At 38.0% G+C, this 22628-nt stretch overlaps 1 protein-coding gene across 2 annotated transcripts; it reads right to left on the bottom strand.

The window, feature by feature from the left end:
- Window positions 1–1574: 1574 nt before the first annotated feature.
- On the bottom strand, window positions 1575–21386 carry LOC113641956 (ankyrin repeat domain-containing protein SOWAHD). 2 transcript variants are annotated; one of them, XM_047807289.1, is made up of 14 exons: window positions 21088–21386; window positions 16908–16969; window positions 15678–15848; window positions 13223–13324; window positions 11316–11372; window positions 10422–10523; window positions 10006–10017; window positions 9864–9866; window positions 5365–5451; window positions 5205–5207; window positions 4769–4771; window positions 4612–4684; window positions 3607–3693; window positions 1575–2674 (listed from the first exon to the last, which is right to left on the bottom strand). In XM_047807289.1, exons 1-14 carry the CDS (start codon window positions 21209–21211, stop codon window positions 2496–2498), a joined length of 1065 nt encoding a protein of 354 aa, XP_047663245.1. In that variant the 5' UTR covers window positions 21212–21386; the 3' UTR covers window positions 1575–2495. The 2 variants fall into 2 exon arrangements, with proteins under 2 accessions (XP_047663245.1, XP_027000965.1); XM_027145164.2 differs by lacking the exon at window positions 9864–9866 and adding an exon at window positions 7574–7578 and having other exon boundaries at window positions 10005–10017; window positions 21088–21385.
- Window positions 21387–22628: the final 1242 nt, after the last annotated feature.

Genomic DNA, 22628 nt, shown 5'->3' with positions numbered 1-22628 from the left:
CTAATAAAGATAATCTTTTTTCTTCCAGTGACAACAAGGTTACCTGTTTCATCACACGTGGCACAGTCGAGACTCAAACCTGGCACTGAGCACCACTTTTGTTCCCTGTGTGGATGACATCGTTTGATGTTTTATATAGAAAATAGCAAGAGTAATTATATCGGCAACGTATAAGAAACGACTACTGAATATTTGGTGTATCACAAAGGAATTTATATGGAGCTGTCAAAATAACACGAGTCAAACTGAATGAGGTGTTTGAATCGTTGGTCAACTTAAATGAAGCTACCATTTATTTCTATAATCATCGAATTATACGGATTATTCCATCAGTATTACAACACTGTTCGTTACACGATACATTACAATAAAAAGGTGTTATATAGTGTAGCGCAGTGCATGTGACATTGAAGACTGGCTTGTATGTATCTTGTGTTTTGAGATTAGCAAATGTACTTTTATGCAGCCGTTTTCTCCCACCTAGCGCTCACAATCAATACCTGGGGTGCTTGTAAAGCATCTGTGATGTGACATCTACATTTCGGGCCATTTGTAAAACAAAGGCTACAAGGAAGCTGGAGGCCTCGGGCCCTCGGTTTTACCCCCCTTCTTCCTCGTCACAATAGCAGGCCAGGAGTGCAGCGGTAGGGAGCAGCCCTCAGATGGAAATGAGCAACCGAACCAACAATGTAGAGCCTAATCTCTTCAGAGAGCCAGGAGTCAGTTACACACAGCAGTGTGGACCTCTCTGTGCTTTTCACTACAAGCAGCCTCGCCATTAAAACAGCGCCCACATGCAACCCTTTTTCTCTCCCCACCCTTTCCCCCAACCTACACCTTTCCTACGAGCACATATACACATACATATACAATCTGACCCCCCCTCGTGTGCAGCCACAGGATCCTCTTACACACAGGTCAGATACAAGCTACAACAGAAGGAGTTGGGGTGTAAAAGGCTTGAGGGGGGGTGTTCTAGGCCCCTCAAAGCACAGGATTAGAGCTAATGTGCCCTCCCTGGGTCCTAATCTCTTCAGAGGGGCGATTTTGTTTGAGGGCTGCAGGGCAGTCAGATAAGTATCTATTACAGCAAGTCCTTCTTATCCTCCCAACACCCCCGTCAGAAAACAAGGCCCCAAAACCACTCGCATGTTCACCCTCTCAGCCCTCTGATACCGCCGAGCTGCAAAAGCAAGTGCTGCCCTTTTTAGCGGCTAAGCTGGAATTAAGGGCTCAAGCCTTATGGAGGGCCAACAGGGCCCATATTTACTCCATCTGGGGAGCTCAAAGCTGAGCGATTGAGGTGAATCAAAGGCAGGGTGAAAAGAAAGGAGGAAAAAAAAGAGGCTGGTCTTTTCTGTTTCGCCGATTAGCTGAAGGGAAGGTGGGAAGCCGCACAGGGACCAAAATGGGAGATCTGATAAGGTGTAATCTTGTTAGGATCATGCATGAGTGGGATGAAAAGACGGCAAACAGCATTTATTATTCTAAGTGTTCAGGGGCTGATTGGGAAAAAAGAAAGCATCCAAAGATCAAATTTACCGACGATACCCATAAATCTCTCGGAGTAGATATTCCTTAACCAACATTCCTTTAATGTTTAATGATCTTCCTTTAACAGCTTTGCTTTATAGCACTATTTTTCTTTAAAATTAATTTTAGTAGAGAACTTGGGCACTAAGACAATCAGCATAAATGTGAGACAATGTAGACAAAACACCCAAGAACACAGGAGTTAAAAAAAAAAAAAGAAAATATTTTTGTTTAAGTGATTTGAAAAATATCCATTACAACACTTTTAAAAACAAACACTTTTAACACTTACAGCATAAGGCACAGATTAAGTTGTCCTCTTTTTGGTGATATTTGAATCACATTTTAAACACACACACACACACACACACACACACACACACACACACACACACACACACACACACACACACACACAAAAATAAAAAATTAACACACACATTAGTCACCTTAAACCAGACATTTGTAATACTTTCATTTACTATTAATAGCAATCAAACTATTTAGCTATTAATGACTATATACTATTAATAGCAAAAACCAAACATGTGTGTGTTTACGTGAAGCTTAAAAATAACAATGTGGTTCTGTAGGCATTACAAAACATGTAGCAGCATGAAAACTTCGGTATATTAACAGAATAAAAAATAATACCTCATTTCTCATCAGCCCGTATGACCTTGACCCTCACATCGTGTGAAGTCAAATAAAAAAATAAAAAAAAGATACAAGAATAAAAACAAGAAAAAACAGATATTTTTAGAAGTATAAAACCTCTAACACAAAAACCATAAATAAAACATGAATCGTTTAATATTAAGGCAGAGCTACTGAATAAGACATGTACGGTATTTGTGCATTAAGAACAAATACCAAGTCCACAAACAAAACAGCTTTGCACTGTAAAGACAACGAATTGTTCTTCCGTGCTGGTTGTGTTGCTGTATAACGGTGATGAGAGTTCAGCGGGAGAACTTCCTGGTTCTGAACGCAGGGACGATGAGCTGATGATGGACGCTTCTTTCCTCCGGGACGGGTGCCAGCTCTTCTGCAGAACCCCATTTCTTTCGTGAGTGAAAGAGTGAGGTTAACTTCCTGTTGCGGCGCTCAGTCACCTGCACTGGGCTGTGGTATCCGGCGTCTTTACAACGGAAAAGAAAACAACTCAAAACCGGCACTTAATATTACTCATAGGTTACTCATAGTCTCATCAGTCATCTGCAACACTGCAGTAATTCTGAAAGCAGCTCAATTTGGTGTTAGTGTACTTCTAATAAACTACAACCTGCTTTACAAAGGACATTATTTACATTTATATTATTTACTGTCCAGTGTCAAACAAATGAGGATGAGGATCCTCTCAAGGTTTCTTCCTCATATCATCTCAGGGAGTTTTTCCTCACCACCATCACCTCAGGCTTGTCATTAGAGACAGATATTAGAGATAAATAGTAACTGAATTATAAACTTTTATTTCTTTGTATTTTATTCTATTTTTTATAGTTAATGCTGTCTTTCTGTAGTCCCTGTATGTATTGTTTAATTGTCTACGTATGTCATGCATCAGTTTTGAATTCATTACATCAATTATAACCATATGAATGACAAGACAAACCATTTACCAATTTCTAGCTACATTTAGTGTAACCAGTTATATATATAATTAAAAAGTTATAACTATATATAAAATCTTTCTCTTCTCTTTTTCAAGTGAAAATGCAGCTAGTCGCCGACAGGTTACTGAGAACCCTCAAATCCCTCGGTCCTAAAAACTTTCCTGTGTCCTCAACGAAGTCCTCGTCATATCAACATATTATAAGGGTTTATAAGAATAAGTGTGTGCTGTTATAGAAACACAATAAACACTTTCTGACCAATCAGAATCCAGAATTCATTAGAACTGTGGTATAAATTGTGTTAACCGTGTACACATAAGTGGCTATAGATTACTTCATTAGTTTTAGACAGAGTATGAAACACAATCTGTGTCATGCGGGTCAATCTGTAAGTCACACAGCTATATAAATACGTATTAAAAAACATTAATAAATCAGTATGACTGGGATTACTCACTCAGATCACTGTGCTGCTCTTCTTTCTGTATTTTCAGGTAATGGGACGCTAAGTGACCGCTGTAGTCTCGCACATTTTCCTTAGCACCTGATCGGACAACACAGGGTATAAGACATAGCAAATCATTATTAGCATTAGTAGCAGTAATAGAAATGTTTCTTTCTTTTTATTATAGCGTATGAGAGATTAGCACAAATAATCACTTTGAACCTTTACTGAGAAAAATACATATAAATCTCTAATGGATACTTCTGGAGCTTCAAGAAACAATTGTAGGAAACATATTTTTGTAAAAAAAAAAATATATATATATATAAATAAATAAAATTCAACGAAAATCTAAATAAAGGGATTAGTACATTAGCTGTTCACATCAGAGCAACTATTTCTATTCTATTTCTTTCAGCAACTCATTATTCAGCCACAGGTTTGTTTTGTAATAATAATAATAATAATAATAATAATAATAATAATAATAATAATAATAATAAGTGCTGAACAGTCAGAGGTTTCTGGATTTGAACCGATCCTCTAAATCCTACCTCGTTCCTCAGCTGTCTTACAATGTTAAACGCAGTGTTAGATGTTATTAATTAATAGTTATAAACCCTGCTGTATTATAAGAGGAGTAAAAAATGGGGTTGGTGCTGTTACTGGAAAATCATCCACTTTGCATCAGATCACATCACACCAGCCTGTTGTTAATTATTTTCCTATAACAACACATGTTTGATGAGATTTTATTGTTAATTCTGAATTTAAAATATTTTCTGACTGATATTTACTGAACACTCGCCTTTACTATGTCATTTTAAGAAAGGGTTTCAAGTTAAACGTCTGTTCTCACTACAGGAAACATGTCAATATAACACTATAATGTTTATGATAATCACAAGTACTCTACACATGTAGGGGATAGAGATTAGGCTGGGAAAAAAATCCTTTAAAGATTTGCATGTTAAAATATTACAGCATATTACTAGAATTCTATGAGCAGAAGCTTACCGTAGGTTTGGATGAGCAGATTTAATATATGCATATGGCCATGTAGTGCAGCGATGTGTAAAGGTGTGTAACCCTGTAAACCCGAAAAGGTTTTAGTGTCATTAAAAGTTTATAATAAATAACTAATACAATATAATGAAAAACAAGGAAGACTTACACCCTGGTGCATCCCAAGCGACGAAGCCATCAAACGCGTTAAGAATTGGGAAAAGAGCGAAAGACATAGAGGTGGAGAAAAAAAAAAACGAGAGGGTGAGAGGACACAAATTAGGGAAGGTTACAGCAACAGACCCTAATGACAGCATGATAATTGCCTGGTAATTCAGTGCAATTGCTCCTCTCAGGACCCAGCTATTGGAATACATGAGGACATTGTTTAAGGGAAGTGATTAACATGACACAGTTTGATTTATGAACATGCGCTGTGAAGCAGAGACTGCGTTCATTTGTACAGCTGGGTTTGGTGCATTCCCTTTGAGAGGTATTATGTCAGAAGCTTGGAAAACAGGCAGGCGTTGGAGAATGTCGTCACTGTACCTTACCAAACAGTTTCCCATACAAACAGAGAGACGAACCTCAGGGTAGTTACTTACATGCTGCAAAAAAAAGAGGGAAAATCGTATTTGTTGTTTAATTAATGAAGTGTTAGGACGATAAAATAAGCCCTGATACTAACAAAGCTGTGCTTTAAACAGACAAATAAACAAGGTTACATACTGGAATATTGGAAATGTTCTACTGAGTGGGACTTACAGCTTTGGTGTTGACGTCGGCCCCCGCGTCAGCCATCGCAGTAGCCATGTCCTCTTTTCCGTGCTTAGCAGCCCAGTGCAGAGCGGTCTGAGAAGCACATAGAGTGTACAGAGAGACAAGCTACAGTTACAGCATTAAGGTAAATTTCTAGGAGAAATAACATATTACACACTGATAATAATAAAGATCTACATATGTTGCTGAAAGTCAAGAGCTGTAGAGAAGAAACTTTAAACCTCTGTAGCCTTTGTAACTTTAGAATGAATTCTACAATACATTGTTAGAAAAAGCTTTATTTAAAATGTATATAAAAATTCTGTCTATTTATTAGAGTCAAAGCGTTTTTTTTTGGTCCTGTACTTTTAAGCATCTATGAGGTTTAGTGTAAACACATTCAAGGTAAAGAAGTAATAAAGCAAGCTAAGAACTATTAGAACTCAGTGATACACATAATATATATAATGAATATATAATGAACATGTTCCTGGTATGCACATGTTAGGACCTACTAAAAGTTGCCCGAGACTCATCTGGTTTGCTCCCACAAAAGAACTTCTGTAGTACAAATTAGTGACAAGTTAATACTGACTAAGATAGAAAGGTGCAGAACACACAGTCTATCACAACTTGCTGCGCATGCGGCTGCAGACTGGTCAGAGTGTCCGTGCTGACCCATGTCCACTACCGAAAACACCTACAATGGGCACATGAGCAACAGAACTGAACCCAGGAGAAATGGAAGAAGGTGGTCTGGTCTGATAAATTACTTTTTCTTTTAGATCATGGTGCGAGATAGATAGATAGATAGATAGATAGATAGATAGATAGATAGATAGATAGATAGATAGATAGATAGATAGATAGAGAGATAGAGAGATAGAGATGATACTAAGTGATGATACTAATGGATAGAAAGAGATAGGAAGTAAGCAGAGGCAATGTTTTCCTGGCTTTGTACCGCTGACATGTACCACCGACCTAAACATTGTTACCTGCCAAGAAACCTCTTAATGGCAAGAGTAATCCCTAATGTCCTCTTTTAGCAGGATAATGTGCCCTGTCTCATTGTAAAATCTGTTCAGGAACATTTTGAAGATCCCAGATCTCAATCCAAACAAGCGTTTGTGGAATGTACCGGAGAAACAAGTCTGATCCGTGACAGCTCTACCTTATTTAATTAAGAATTAAAGGATCTGATGCTAACTTATTGGTGCCAGATACTATCAGTGGGTCCAAGCTGTTTTTGGGGGACCTACACTATATTACACTATATTACACTATATGTCATGGCTGATCAGTATAAAATATAAGGAAAGGTTTCTGCTGTGTGCTTGTAAATATAATGTAAAGTAGAAGTACACTAAATACGGAACTACACAGTACACTAAATACGCATCTTTGTCACGTAAGGAATACAACAATAAGACTCTGATGCAGCTAAAAATGAATAGATTTCTATAATTACTTTTCTATCAATTATAACATCTTTTTTATTTGTTTGCGAATGACACGTCATATTAATTCTCTGTTCATAGTTTTTTTCATTGTGGAATCTCCGTAAAACCACGTAGTTCCTGTTCTCATGCTATAGGACAGTCATTTAGTCACCTACTCGTGAAGCTTTTTATTGAGAAATCTCTACGCATTTTCTCACTATTACAAACTGTTGACACCGAAGACTCCTCCAATATACACTCGATAAATGCCTAGGGTTAGGTTTAGCTGTTGTATTCTCTTTATCTGTTGGTATATAGAAATAGAAACAATATATTGAAATGTATATGTTACATTAGAATGACTGCATTATTATAAACCAATTTAAACCAATAAAATTAATTTAGCGATTGTGATTTGCTTGGCAATCACAAAATTAACGGATTAATAAACATCTGGTTCAAAAATTCAACAGTAATGTGATACAAGATTAGTTAAACTAAGTGGCTCGTTGATTCCTTCTTTAGTTAAGATCACAGGTCTAATCCCTAACAAGGCTTTCTGGGAATCACACAATCCCTAGGCAACATGACCCGCGCTTTAATACATGAGCTATGCTCAGTTTGCTTTTCCTGGCTGCTCCACGCTTCATGACTCCCACAATGCCAGAAACAGACACAGCCACGGGCTTCTATTGGTCAATGGAGGAGGGGCCCAGCTGTGCACGGAGAGGACGGGTTCCTGCCATCTAATGGCAGCCTAATTACAAAACAACAAACCAGTGTGCCCACTGCGGGGGAAGCTGGGGCTTGTCACCCAGTGCAAGATTGATGATGTTGGTATGACCCTGTGATGGAGGACCCACCCAGGCATCAGCCCACTGACAAGCCCATCAAGAAGACACAGGGCCACCACACACACAAACACAAGCTGAAGCTACAATAATGGACAAGCAAAGAGAACAGAGATGATGGATTCTACATGCACAACTCTGATGTTTAACAAAACACTCAGGCTAAAAAAGCCCAAACTGGAAAGCAGACAGATGTACAATAATCATATGTGTACGCATGCTTTCATTCGCTCAAACGTTAGTCAGGTTTGTACAACAGGACTCACTATATTTATCTTCAAACAGTGACCTTAAGAAAGAGTTCTAATCCATAAACTGTTGAAGGATCTAAATAATTTAGGTGAATATCTGGCTAATAAAATCATATTTAAAAGAATAGAAAGAAACTCTTCTTCATGTGTGTCAACACGATCGACTAATAACACGTTTCGTTTCCTTTTCTATCGTTTATTTTTGTTGGATGGTGGAATTATGATACATTAACAGCTTGTGAAAATTCCAAAAACAGCTGTTGTTAATGTTTTTTCTCATCTGTTCCACTGTATATGTAGTGCTGCATTGGGACGACCCTCAGCCCCTCCTCTAAGCTCGGCCCTCGAGACAGATTGTGATAAATGGAGTCTGGCTCTTCTATCTACGGACCTATTGTCCACGCTGTCACACTCTAGAGACGGATTGGTCATCTTGCCGTTTGAGCGACAGGCCGACAGTTCTCTGGGGGCGCGGTGTGACGGACGATGGCCAACAGGATGTGGCGTCTCCTGTCCTTATTTCTCAACTTCCTGTCTAGACCCTGTGGGGTGCCCCTCTGGCCACACAGAGTAAAATACAACATCCATAACCTGTTCTAGGGGGACTATTAAGAAGGGACACAAAGGGATGCAATGCCACACATATTCACGACGTCTTTTAAAAGGGAGGAGATGGGAAAATGATATACTTACAAACTGGAGGAAGGAAGAGTCGATCCAGGACAACAGGGAGGGGCCATGGTATACACGACATGAAGGGATGACATAGAGGGGGTAAGGGAGGGAGAGATAAAAGAAGGGGGTAAGGGATGAATACAGGTGGCTTTTCATTCACACGTTATCTATCATGCACTATCGATTGACAGACAGGTCCAGCTTGCAATGCTCAAAGGCGAGGAATGTTTACGCTGCATCTGGGATGGCGGCCGTTTATTTTTCGGGTCACCCTGCGAGAGGCGCAGCTGGAATTTCAACCCCCACCTCGCTGACATGGAGCTTCAAACATGTTAAAGAAAAACGCAGATAACGCTCGTGTCAGGTTACCTGCCACTGCTGCAATAGTGCGTACTTTAGCACATCGCCCAAGGCAATGCTTAACCACTTTGTGTGCAAGGAGTTAAGCCAAAGCCGAAAAAGAAAAAAGTTGCTCAGGAAGAAAGAAAAAAAAAAAGAGCATCCTTCTCAAGCAGTGGCTAAGCTGTGATATAAAACCTCAACAGTCATTTAAGCAGCAAGCCTTAACGACAAACTGGAGATTTTGAAATCAACCTGGGCCAAGACAGCACTTTGCCAGCTTAATAAAAGTGCTGGATTGTCCTGCGTTACTTGACCAGCTTGGCATGCAACTACAGGCTGGCAGGCATGGAAGGGAGGGAGGGCATCAAAGCCACCCGAGGTCAGACTCGCCATTGTTCCCCAATTAATCCTAGCCTGTGCTTTCAGATTATCTTTAAGTGGTTGAAGTCTTTGAGGTGGCACCTAATCTCCCCTGTACTTCAATGCTTGCTGTTGTATCTTGTCCGGGTGGGGAAGGGAGAGGCTTAGTGGCTCTTAGAAGGTGGTCCAAGCCAGGACACTGTGAGAACTCCAGGCCAGGGCGGGACAACAAACACTCGGGCAAAGCTCTTAAGCGCACATGGAAGGGAGGGAGATGAGACAAATAAAAGGATTTGAGCTTGTTTTGAGGGCACAGGAGCTAAAAAGCCATCTTTCATAATCCTTTTGATAGTAGGCCTTTGAAATGTAAGCCTGGGACAGACCCCCCTCCCCCTCCCCCTCACCCCCACTTTGCGTTCCTTCACTCTGCACTTGAAGAAACTGTGTAGCAACGCAAAAGTTACCGGGAATCAGCAGACATCACCAGAGATCAGGGATGATTTATTATTTACACAGATTATAGTTCATTTTGTATTCATCAGCCAGTGAGAATGAAGATAAAATGCAAAGTTGCTGTAACTCACCCCCTAAAGGTTTTAGTCACCAACCAGAGGAAAATATGCAGGGGGAGAAAAAAGAAAATGATTTATTAGCAAATCGTGATATTCACATACAATTTGAAACAATGTTAAAAGAAAGTAAACGATTTGAAGGGCAGGAACTTACTGAGGTAAAATCCTGGTTTGGTGTGAACATACAAAAATAAAACAAAAAACAAAACATACAACATTATTTGTAAAAAAAAAAAAAAAGTTATTTGTAACATCAGGACTTTCGATTCGATTTGACTTTTTATTTCAGGTTGGATTTGCTGATGGATCTGTTGATGACATCGTAGCATGTTAAAATATTTTAAATCTACTCAAAATGATTTACAATTTCAACAAAATGTAAAATTACACCTACTTCAAAGCTACGTTTATCTTCCAAAAATAACATTTTAATCTTTTTTTAATGAATGAAAATATACCTAGATATAGGTTCTAACCTTAAATTTGTTTTATTGTCATTTTCTAATAAGGTTTCTAAAGATTACTTGTGTTTTAGCTACAGTGTAAGGCAGTAAAACTTAAACCGGTTACTTTTTTGTTGGCCAGCGAGGCGTCCTGTTTGAGCAGCTGTCTGAGGTGCGAGAGTCTGCCACATGCTGCAGAATAGATCCACTCTTTCTCAATAGGATCCAGCTGCAGTGAAGAACACGACAAGATCACACTAACATGACGCGTGCAGAAACTTCATACTGCCTTTTAGAGAGAGGAGACGGCTGCATCACGACATCGGACGTCATACGTACGTCCCATCATTTGGATTAACTGTCACGTATATGTCAGACATATACAGATGTTAGCATTAGAGTTGTGTACAGGTTTTCATGTTGTTTTGTATGGGGTCATATGATACAGAAATTGATGTTGATGATGAGAGATCCAGATATGGGTGATATGGTGAGATAATACTTATTTATTTATTATATATTAAAAAAATTCTACATGTAAAATATATATAATAAATAAAATCTTACATACCTCCTGCAAGCAAGCGATTTGATGTTAAAAATTTTAATGAAATTGAAAACTAAAATGACAATTTTAGCATTTGTTTTATATGTTTTTTAAGTATTAAATAATTCAGCAAACAGATGTTTGTTTATTACACACCACTGGAAATACAGAGAATATATACATTTTTCTGTATATGGTTTTGATAAAGGGAGCGTGTTGATATATGTGACGGGTTTTTATATATTTATTTTATTCTTTAATGGTGAAGTTTTCTGTGAGGAGACGATTGTATTACATCTCCAGCATCGGTGCTTTGATGCAGTCAAAAGGTAAAGCCATATATAGAAATACTGCAAGAGATATCATGCTTTACACAGTAATATATTTTTTATACTGTTGTATATTCTATTTTCACTGATTTACTCCGAGCACTGGTAAAAGAAGAAGCTTAAAACTTGACACAATGACACTTACAGCCACAGATGCAGAGCCTACACTACCCGTAGATTCCTCTTCCTGCTCCGATTCAGACTGGAAAAATAAAAAGAAAGCCAGAGAAAGACAGAAAAAGAGAGAGAGAGAGAGAGAGAGAGAGAGAGAGAGAGAGAGAGAGAGAGAGAGAGAGAGAGGGATGGTAAGTTCTTTCTAATACAAAAGACACTTGTTCAAGTTTATTTGAACTCCAATACACAATATTACTTCCTGTAATAGGTGTCTGTGCATCAAAGCAGCAAGCGTCCTTCTTCTCACTAGTGTGTGTGTGTGTGTGTGTGTGTGTGTGTGTGGGTTTGTTACAAACACACGTAATCAAGCAATGATGTGCGAGGCATTTTTTTGCAAGCACAGCAAACACGTCAAAATACGTCAATATGCACTCCAAAAAAAAGGAAAAGGAAACGAAACTTCTGGTCAGACAATGGACACTTCAGTAAAGAAGCTGCTGGGAAGTGATACAGTATGAAACAAACAAGTAAGCAAACAGAAGTCAAATGATGTAAGGGGTATTAAACATAATAAATACCCTAGAGAAGACAGGTTTCCACCCTCTAAATAAGACAAGGCCAAGCATGCCAAGTCAAAGCCCGAACAATTTGCTTCACTGAAAGCTAAATTGCTCACGTTGTGTATTTTTCTGTTTTTGAAATTACGCTCACAAGAGGCCAGCACTTTAACAGGCCAATCTGGCTGGATGTTGAGTCGAGCAATGTGTCAGTCAACGTGTTCGTGCGAGAGAGGAAAATAGAGCAGTTTGCTGATTTTAGAGAGCAAGTGATTGCTAATTATTCTAAGAGCAGGGGAGCTGCGGTCAGCCAGACGGAGAGCAAACACACACGTTCTTTCATGTGCGCTGTGCTAAGTGTTCAAACTGTCCACTGTAAATGGTGCCGGACTTAACAGCTTCAGCAGGCGTACAGCCACATGCCTTTTCCACTAGGGAAGGAAAGACAAAACAGGTAACTACATCAATTATTAACTGTCAAGGCCTGAACGTCCTCTGATCCGGGTTTGGTAAGCTGGAAAGCAAACAATTGTTGCCATGGAAACTCACTGTAGGAACTTTTAAAAATAAACATGTTAATATGATATACAGCCTGGACCGTATTTTAATTTATGCTCTATTATGTTCTGTCTGTCTTTTGATTTCAGAAAGAACACTCAAGTGTGATAAATGTTGAGATCTACACGTCAAAAGCCAAGCATTGGACTGTATAGTGCCATTAAAGAATAAAGTTTATTATTATATTACTTATTATAATTTTGTAGGCATTATTACTCCCTTTTATTGTGTTTTTTATTTATTTGTTTATTTGTTTGTTTGTTTGTTTATTTATTTATTTATTTATTTATTTATTTATCTATCTATCTATCTATTTATTTATTTATTGCATCTTTTTGCTATTATTTTAATTACTGTTATTTGATGAATTCACGATTTAAACATTGACCTTTAAAAAAATATCCAACATTTTATTGTTTGATTTAATTCGTTTTAAATTTTTTGCAACATATCAAGCAAATTCTGTTTGGGCTGCAAATCTTTTAAACAAAGCTTTTTAAAAACCGGTGAATATCTCCACCCAAAACTGATATGCATTTGAATGGTGGAAGAAGAGAGATGATTATTTTCTCTCTAATGAGGTAGAGCATGTTGCTATTTTCCACAACAACAGAGAGCATCTTTCACATGGAAATACAAAGTCCTTTCATGCTGTTCTTCAACAGGAAACTCGTCTAGTAAAGCCGATTAATCGATCTGTCGCCCTCTGCTGGTTAAACACAGCATCACATCTTAGTGTAGAATAACACCACTTTCTATTTGGATTTGGATTTGTATAGCTGACTTGATTTGTATAGTGTTTTTTAAAGTGCTGTTCACTAACCTTTGATCCCGAGTCCTTTTCCAGTTCATCCTCTATTTCTATGGGTTCAGGGTTCTCTGACAGAGGTTCTGGGTTCTCCACCACCTGTTGGTCAACTTTCACCTGATTATGGACAAAAATATCTATAAGCAAAAAATGATGTACAGAGCAACATACAACATTCATGTCTACAACTCTAGAAACTATTGACAGACTCGACACACTATCGTCATAGACTGAGCACCGATTTTAAATAATTTGCTTAAGTTAAGTTACATACAATATAAACGGTCCAACAGTCCAAGTGTCCAGTCTAAGTCTCTTAGTTTGCAACTGGAACTGCGAATTACTGTAATATTTTAATGCATGCACATTTTATTTCGAGTCCTTGTTCGTTTTTAAATTACCGTTAGAGTTCTCGAATTAGAACGAGTCTACTACTGCAGTCTATTACTTGTAACAATAAACAGAAAAAAATACTTGAGAGTTAACAGGAAACTGGCACACTGTACTGTTAAACCTCACAAACCACAATTAGAGACAAACTGTATTCCTGTTCTTTTCAAGCATGCTTCTGGCTCAATCTAGCCATACACATGCACAATTTTTATACTAATTTAGTCTCTTATTCATCACATTAGCTCACATTAGGCTCATTTGCTTTGCTGTGAGCCATTTCTGCTGATGTGACACATCAGATCTCATGTCCAATTCACACCAAGGCTGAAAGAATGGCCCTGATGCAGCAGCTCCAGGAAGGAAATTAACACTTAGGAAATGTGGCATGGCTGTTAGCCTACATAACTGTAGCGAAAGAGCTTTTCTCTCACATCTTGATATTTTTTAACCATACGATGACACAGCAAACAAAGAGGGTGAAAAGAGGGTGAAAACTAGCACGTGCTTCATACAAGACACACGAAAGCTGCCAGCCACAGACAGCACGTATTTCGAACTGATGCTAATGCTGTGTCATACAGCTCACAGACACCCATGAAGTCTGCTGGAAGGAGTAATAGCATCCCTCTCACCCTAAAAACATGGCCATTTTTGGTCTTGTGGACCCCACAGATGGCTGTGGCATCATCCGGATTGGAAGTGGTGCACTATTTGAATGCATGTCTAATTCGAGCCCTTCTCTATGCAGACAGGCATCTGTACAGAGTATCACGAGGCAGCTTTACGATCCAGAAAGTTCTGGCATGGGTTGCAAGCTTCTGCAGTTACACACCCAACACACTAATAAGCTACGTTCAAGCAAACAAAACTAAACCCTGTTGGACATTTATTCTGTTCATACTTATAAAGCACCAGTTTTTACCTCCTCTGAACCTCTGAGTGAGCGTTTTCTGACATGCTTTCCATAAGCTATTACAACATCAAGCTAGCACTTCACTTCCTGTTCAATCCCTGTACAAAAGCTCTTAATACAATGTTGTTTGCTGATTGCAAACCCTGGACAATGTAGCTGTATAACTCTATTTCATCCTTAATCGTGTTTTTTAAATAACAAATTCTACCTCCTAGTAAACCTGAGTGACGTCATGACATCAAAAGGCATTTCTACAGCACATAAGTTACCACTATATCAATGTCATATTGTCATATTGCTCACTCCTTCCTGTTAGCACAGCATTCCACTACAAATCTGTGGAAATATACAAGAAACTTCCTCTGAAAAGCACGAAGCAAGTCACGCTGTTGTGTAATGTCACAAAATCTACTGACAGAGCTTTTCGGACAGTGCTCTCGGAGTATTCTGTACACATAACCTAACAGATGTCACTCAATGGACCACTTATACTATATGCATCACCCTTATGCCTTCTATTTTCATTTCAGCCATGTGAACGCTGTCGTCGCTATGAAAAATTGATTGCAGCACAACTAACATATGGACTGCATGATCTTTAGGTGTGTTCATAGCATGTGGGGAAAAATCAGCTAGAAGTTCAGAACGAGCTGAGATATTTATAATAATAAACAAGCACTTTCTCTCAACCTGGTCTGGAATCCAATCAGCGACCCTCACGTCAGGAAAATATAACCAAACTGAAATAGACCTGTCTGTCTGGCAGAACCTCTCTTATCTATGTCAGATTCTCTGCCCCAGGTGAGCAAACACATGGAAACAAACCAAACAGGACAAGTAAGGAACTGCCTGAATGCAAATGAACATGGGACATTAGTAATCCAAGTACTAGAAATACAAGTAGAATATTCGTAATAAAAAAAAAATTGTCATACAGTGTAATCTGTTAACAGACAAATTTGGTTGCTAAGCAACATAACAGGAAAGATTACCATATTCTATAGACAGAATGATAAGTTTAAATGTGTTTAATAAACGACCTCTAAATTTTCATTTATGGAACACAATCATTTTAAACATTTCACAACATAAGACATTGAGAAAGTGACATTTTGACCTCAACACAACATTAGCTAATACTTTCCCAACTCATGATGTACTCACATCCTCTGTCACGTCTGGGTCTTGGACATCAGTAACAGTAATGGTGGGTCCTGTACACCATTCGACTTGGTGCGCTTTAACGTTCATCCCCTGTTCTGAAGCTGTGGGCTGAGATTCACGTTCCTGCATGAGCTGCCTGTACTTCTTCTTCAGGATAAGATACTTCTGTCCCTGATGAAGAAAAATGACAGAGACAGAACCAATGCTGGATTCCTGGTTTAAAATAAATCAGCCTAATTAGATGATTTGAAAATATTTTGGTACTAAAACCAGTGTTTAGGAGCAAAGATTATGACTTCTAGCTATAAAACAGCTTAACATCACAAAAAAATGGGGAGAAAAAAGGAGTCATTACTTGGCTTTTGCCTAAAAAAGGAGACAGAAAGGAATTGCAGCTCAAAAAGGGAATGCACTAAAACTATATTAAGTATCAGAGTAAACAAGGGGCTGAAACTAATTTGGTTCTGGATCTGAGTTTACATATTTTCTGATGTTGACAATAACTACGATATACTATAAATTGCCTAAAATCCTTCCACCATCAGCAGATGTTTGCAAAATTCAAGTGAGGTATCTGCTGATACACAAAGCTCTGATCTTAGTACCATATTAAAATGGAATGATTGGTTTTAGTGGAATTGAAATGAATGGAAATGTACTGTATTTGTTTATTATTCAAGACACTACCAATGTGGTTATAAAGTGGTGGGCAAATCACTCCTACAGGACTCTAGGACAAGGACCATCATGTATTCAGGCAGTCTATGAGTTTGTATTTTTCAGTTCCCTGGCAAAGAAGGAACTATTTTTGGTAGGAATTTACCATAATAATGATCATAAAAACGTATATAACTATAACGACCTCTAAATCCTCAAATTATTAAAGTCAGCCAAAGACTTTTCTGCCTTTTCTGTCGGCATCTGAAACATTATCAGCACAAGAGATTTTCAGGAGAAAATAAAGACTATGGCTGCTGATTTAAGTGGACAAGCATTCTATAGGACTTTGCAGCACAGTGGACCTTTTTTGATTTGTCCAACCCTTAATAAACTGTTAACACACACCACACACACCAGTCAAATCCCTCCAAATGACTTCTCCACTCCAACTGAGAATGTTTCCCAAAGACAAGTACATGATACTTCAAATTTCATGTGTGAAGAATTACATTTCATTACCGGTACTGAGGTCATTAATGGGTTCCATATAGATGGAAATGTCTTACTCACGTTCTCAGTTTTACACACAGCTATTTTGTCGATGATGAGCTTGAAGTCCTCCCTGTATTTGGCTGGAAAAAAACAAAAAGATTTAAAAAAATAACTCTAGCAAATATATTATGTACAAAAAACAACAACCTATGAACATGACATTTTATTATTATATATACGTAAAACGCATATACATCATTTTCCATCCACCCCACTCATTGGGCAGAATTTAATAAACAGAGTAAATTTTTTATGTCAATACATAAACATCATCCCTAACACTAACCTTAGCACACTTTGCATTTGTTCACTCAGATGTTCATTCAATGCATGTTGGTAAAGTTGCATTCACTCATCCAGCAATTTTATCCCTGCAAGTCATCAGTCGCTTTAAGGTTATGAAGTCCCCAGTAGGCGTTCCTAATTATGGTTACCATAGTAATAACATTTCTCAGTTGGTGGAGCAACTAGATTTCAGGTTTCTTACCGCTAAAATGAAAGACGCTGAGGGAGATTTGGCATTTGTGTATAAACTTCACCAGTGTATATATTCATCGTATCATCCGAAGTCGCTGTCAACCAGGAATTAGCAGCTCTCGTTGAAAATGAATAGTCTCTGGACGTTTTTTCACAGCGGGAGGCCGCACGTGTAAACGTAGTGTAAAAATGCAAGCAAAACAGTGTGGGTGTGAAACTCTGAAGACTTTTCTGCTTTGAAATTTCACACTGGCACTTTCATGTAAATTTGTGGGGAGCTGCCCTACTGCAAGACTTCTGAAATGACACCAAAGCTGTTGCATCAAAACGAGATCTAATTACTTTTGTGTAAAGTGTGTTATGATAGTGTGTCATGAAATCTAACTTGTCAAGCAACAACTGCCATCAAATCCTAACATTGCTATGACAATTTAAGCGGGCAGCAAAGAATATAAATGTTACTGCATACACAGCGTATATACTGTAGATTGTGGACTGTCGGTGTTTCTCAGCTATTTGTAACACTAAAGATAAGCATGTTTAGGTAAGAATTAACCTCAGGTTTGTTTAAAGAATGCAAAGATTCCTGACTAAGGATCGCTCTTTGAACCATTTGGTACTGTTTGATTGAGACTGATTGAGGTTTTAAAAGAAAAACAGAACAACAGTGTCCTTTACAATCCCAAACATTTGTGATTAATGTTTGCAATTACTTGATCAAATTTAACAATGAAAGTGTCATTCACTTTTGTGATAAAGTTATAATTTGTGTAACAAAATTTACTGTAATAAAGTCCTTAGTTGGATAAATCTAGAAAGCATATAAAATGGGAAAATGTTTTAATTACTGTTTATTATTGAACTGAGTTATCAAATGAGCAATGATAGAAGCACGAGAAACTAAAGATTATTGCAGTCACAGGTTGTAAAACACAGCTCCCAAAGAATGCATCTGCAAATGTGAATGATTTAGAACAAATGCTAAATACCTTTAGTAAATATATAAAACGGGTTTGGGATAAAGGTTGTCATTGCTACAATGTCTTTTTGAAGCTTTCAGGAAGATAGCATCAACTGTATGTATTAGTACCAGAAGGGTGATAGGGATTTTATGGATTGTGTTTACAAAAGACATTGTGCCTACATCAACAGAAACCTTTCCTTTTTCCTGCCAATAAGACAGTGTTGCTCAACAACAGGAAACAGGAAGCCAGCATTTAACCGGGCAAGTCCTGAGGGACATGTCTTTTTTTTTTTAAAGGTTACCATGTACTCAGTACCCTCATGGTGACCAGAGATATTCACATCAGCAAGTTCCCACTGAGAAAATGGTAAATGTCCAAGTCCATTTCATAAAACAAACAACTCGTCTAAATGTAGACCGTCTCTATGGGCAGGACCTTATCCCACTGCAGCAGATTTGTGAATGCTCGGAAACAATGCGATAATTGAACAGCGAGGTCAGATGGTGCCAGATGTGAGTGGCTTTGTGCACAGCTGGACTCTGCATCATGAAAGAACACACTGTTATAAGCAGAACCACGATGCCTTGCAGTGGAAGATTCACATATATAGAAAAGATGTTAAGCTTGTTAAATGGTTAAATTCCAATGTAAATGTGATGATCCACATGACCTTCAGCAGTTCATGCACATGTACATAATATATGAAATACACTGGGGAGTTATTTCCAAGTGGCAAACTTAGATTGGAACCTGCATAGGTAAGAACCTGCTGCTGTAATCATAAAGAGCTGTCCCGTGATCATCCTAGGACTCTAATTCATAATCTGGTCACACTGAATATCCATACAAAATTATTCCTTCACAGTATACTGGCGAAGAAGAGCAAAGCTTTATAATCCTACTATCCAGTATAACCTGGAAAAGGATTCTGCTTCCTCTCAAGGTTTCTTCCTCATCTTCTCCCAGGAGGTTTTTCCTTTCCTTGCCCATTTGACCTGTTCATCAGGACATCACTATATTCTTCTTCCAGTCAGAAGAAGGTTGCTTAGGTGCACAGCACTTTTGGTTTTATTGAAGTCAACATAAGCTGGAACTCACACTAGCAAATGAGAGATTGCTCATGTTGCTGTTGTTGCTTATCTCTCGCTGTGCTGAACAGTAAATGCTAGGTTTTGCTAAAAAATGCAAAAATGCTTTGGCTTTTGCATGGCATTGTTGTCAGATCTGGCAAAGCAACCTTACATACACCCACTGGAGGCACCAACTGTCTGTGGTACTTTCCTTCCAATATTTTTTTTCTTTGTAATGTCTTTATGTAAATGTGAATGTAGGATAAAACAAAGCAGCTAACTGTTAAGCCTGTTACTGTCACACACATCAAGTGTTTCATGACTAAATTCATATCAAAGGTTACAAATGTCAAGCTTCGGCCTCAGGGTGGGGCTAACATTTGTTCTATTTCTCACGAATTCATTTGTATGAATCGGAAAATAAAATCCAAACTCCTACTCAATTGAATTTCAATTTGAATTCACTTGTATTACTCAAAAAGATCAGACTGACTTAAGATTTTTATCAACAGCTATGTTTAAGTCTTACAGCATTAACTATCATGTTAAATTGAGTCTAAGTGTTCTTGGTTGTGCTTTGGATAGTTAATGGCTATCTAAAGAGTTTCCTGAAACGGAAACCTGTGTCATGAGGCTCTGTTTTAGCTCTAATGATTGTTTTTAAGCCATAATTTGGTAAAAGCTTTTCCTTCTTTGGATAGTTAGCATTCGTAGATGTTTAAAGTTTTTCTTTTAGCATGATCAGATGTCTTTATGTCTGATTTTATTAACTGTCAGGTTAAATTGTTTCTCCAGTGTTCTTGGGATGGTTAACAGTTTTAACTCTGTTAAAAGAGGACCAACTTGGAACCTTCTCTTGTTTTTACCTCATACTTCATTATCTACCATTATAAAATTCTGTCTAATGATTTCAGGTAAATATGTAATCTCGTAGTAAAAGATGTTCTTTACATGTTCTTTAGACGGTTCTCGCTGTCCAAAGGTGTTCAGGCAAATGATTCAGGTTCTTTTTCAGGTAAATTGTTAGTAAACGAAGTGCGTTCTGTGGATGGTTCATAGTTCTAACTGTATGAAGGAACTCTCTGTTTTGAGGTAATCTTTCCACATTTATAATAAAACTACCCAAAGAACCCTTAAGGTGATTGAAGGCGCTAAACAACTTCACCAGTGTGTTGACATCAAGGTGTGAAATAAACAATAACAAATGATAGATGATAAATGTTAAATAACCAATTCTTACTTTACTACTAAGTGAATTTACATCTGTTTATCCACCAGAAATGAACCTCAAGTGTTGACTTAAGACAAGAGGTTTTTTTAAAGGTTATCCTGGACTAAAATGAAGACATTATGATTCTAATCTGTAGGTATTCAACAACACTGAGGCCATTTATTTTTGTGCACGAGTCCAACGGAAATGACATAATTCCTGTAACCTTATCGACGTATGCACACTAATGTAAAGCAGATGGACTCAGTTTAAGTCTTTACAGAAAAAAATACAGAATTTTAAAGCGGATAAGATCCCGAAGCGTTCATACTGGGTTAAAATAGGTTTAATAAAAATGTATATTTTCAGAAAAACCGAGTAGTGACAGAAATATCAGGCTGTGAAAGCGGTACCGTTATTCAGCATCATTATTAATGAGGTAAAGGAAAAGGAATACGGTTAATATTACTACTCACCACGTAGGTGTAAATCACTATGGCTTACAAACTGCTTAAAGCTCTTCATCAGGTCTGAATTTGTAACTTTTCCTCCAGACGAGTAGATGTAGTCCAGCAGAGACGCTTCACTCACATCCCCCATGTTTACAGCGTCACACCACTCAAACTCAGGGACATTTAAATACAGTGTTATGTAACGCGCTGATCGATAACCATACTATCTCATAGCTTTGGCTTGCTGTCGAGCTGCCTAATTAAATAAAGAAGGGAAAATAGTGGATATCCAAGTCCACTCCACCCTGATTCAGCACGCGCGCCTCCTACGGTTTAACCCTTTATACACCGATTTGCACTTTGGGAAGATTGAAGTGATGAAATTAGGGATGTTAGGATGGGAATTTCATTTTCCAGGCTCACATGAATCCTGGAGCAAGGGGCCAAGTCATCATAGGACACACACGACTACAACAGATGTCTTTGGACTGGGGGAGGAAACTAACATACCCTGAGGAAACCTCCAAAGCAAGGGAAGAACATGCAAACCTCATGTGTGGGAATCAAACCCCAAACCCTGGAGGAGGGAATCAAACCCTCAGCCATGGAAGTATGGCTATATATATATATATATATATAGCCATACAGTATATATACGTGACCATTCAATATTTAAGTTGTTGCACGTTTTTACTCTTTAAATGTAAGCAATCTGTAGATATTACCCATGATGGTACACTAGCTAAAATGCACATTAAAGCAAAAAGGTGACATACCAAACACTAAAAAACTCTTCTACCTTTCACAAGACGGAACAAAATCCAAGATCAAACCTCCTAATGGTCCTTCTTTTTAGAAAGATATTTTCACCGGAAAACTAAGAGCTGTTGTAAGTGCAGACTTTATAAAGCAGAAGTGTTGAAAGGTGTCTGTAGTGACTGTAAATGAGGCTGCGAGTCATGTTTATGATCATTTGGCTGTATTTGTAGTCATTTGTTGCATCAAATGCAGTCTATGTTGGAAATGTTTGTCTGTTGCAGAGGATGTTTTTAATGGTGAAGAAGAAGAAGCAGAACAAAAGCTTTATTTGTCACATATACATGACAGTAAAATTCTTTATTCAAGCATTCCTGTCTTAGAAACATTTGGATACAGCACTTGCCATGATAAAGCAGCCTATCTCAAGGGCCCAACAGTGGCATTTTGGCTTGACTTGAACCCCCAGCCTTCTGATTGGTAAACCTTTATCCACTAAGCCACTACTGCCCCGAATTCTGGGAAATAGGGTATATGTTGAAAGCTGAGAAATACATGACCTTGTTAGTACATTTATAACATTGACATAATAAAATTAAAGAAAGTACAGCTGTGACAAAAGTTGCAATACTATGGATGTTTCGTTTAGTTATGGTCACTTATGTCATGTTCTTCTGTTTGTTTGCTAGCTGTTGTGTATGATGAAGTTAAGGACATGCTAAAAGGTCATAGTGTAACATATCGACAAATTGAGAAACAAAGGTTTTAACATGATTTAAGTCTATTCCATTGGGAAAGGGTCAGAAAGC

This window comes from Tachysurus fulvidraco, chromosome 23, assembly GCF_022655615.1.
Source record: "Tachysurus fulvidraco isolate hzauxx_2018 chromosome 23, HZAU_PFXX_2.0, whole genome shotgun sequence".
Lineage (NCBI taxonomy): Eukaryota > Metazoa > Chordata > Actinopteri > Siluriformes > Bagridae > Tachysurus > Tachysurus fulvidraco.
The sequence above is the reverse complement of the archived record's forward strand: the minus strand, read 5'-3'. Positions and strand labels throughout refer to the sequence as shown.

What these genes read in the sequence shown, in the direction of transcription:
- LOC113641956 (XM_027145164.2), bottom strand. Translation starts at nt 21,211, where the DNA reads ATGGGGGATGTGAGTGAAGCGTCTCTGCTGGACTACATCTACTCGTCT. An exon ending in TAGTGATTTACACCTACGTG is followed by an intron (nt 16,970 to 21,087) that starts GTGAGTAGTAAT and finishes GTTTTTTTCCAG; the next exon opens with CCAAATACAGGGAGGACTTC. An exon ending in ACCCAGACGTGACAGAGGAT is followed by an intron (nt 13,325 to 15,677) that starts GTGAGTACATCA and finishes GTCCATAATCAG; the next exon opens with GTGAAAGTTGACCAACAGGT.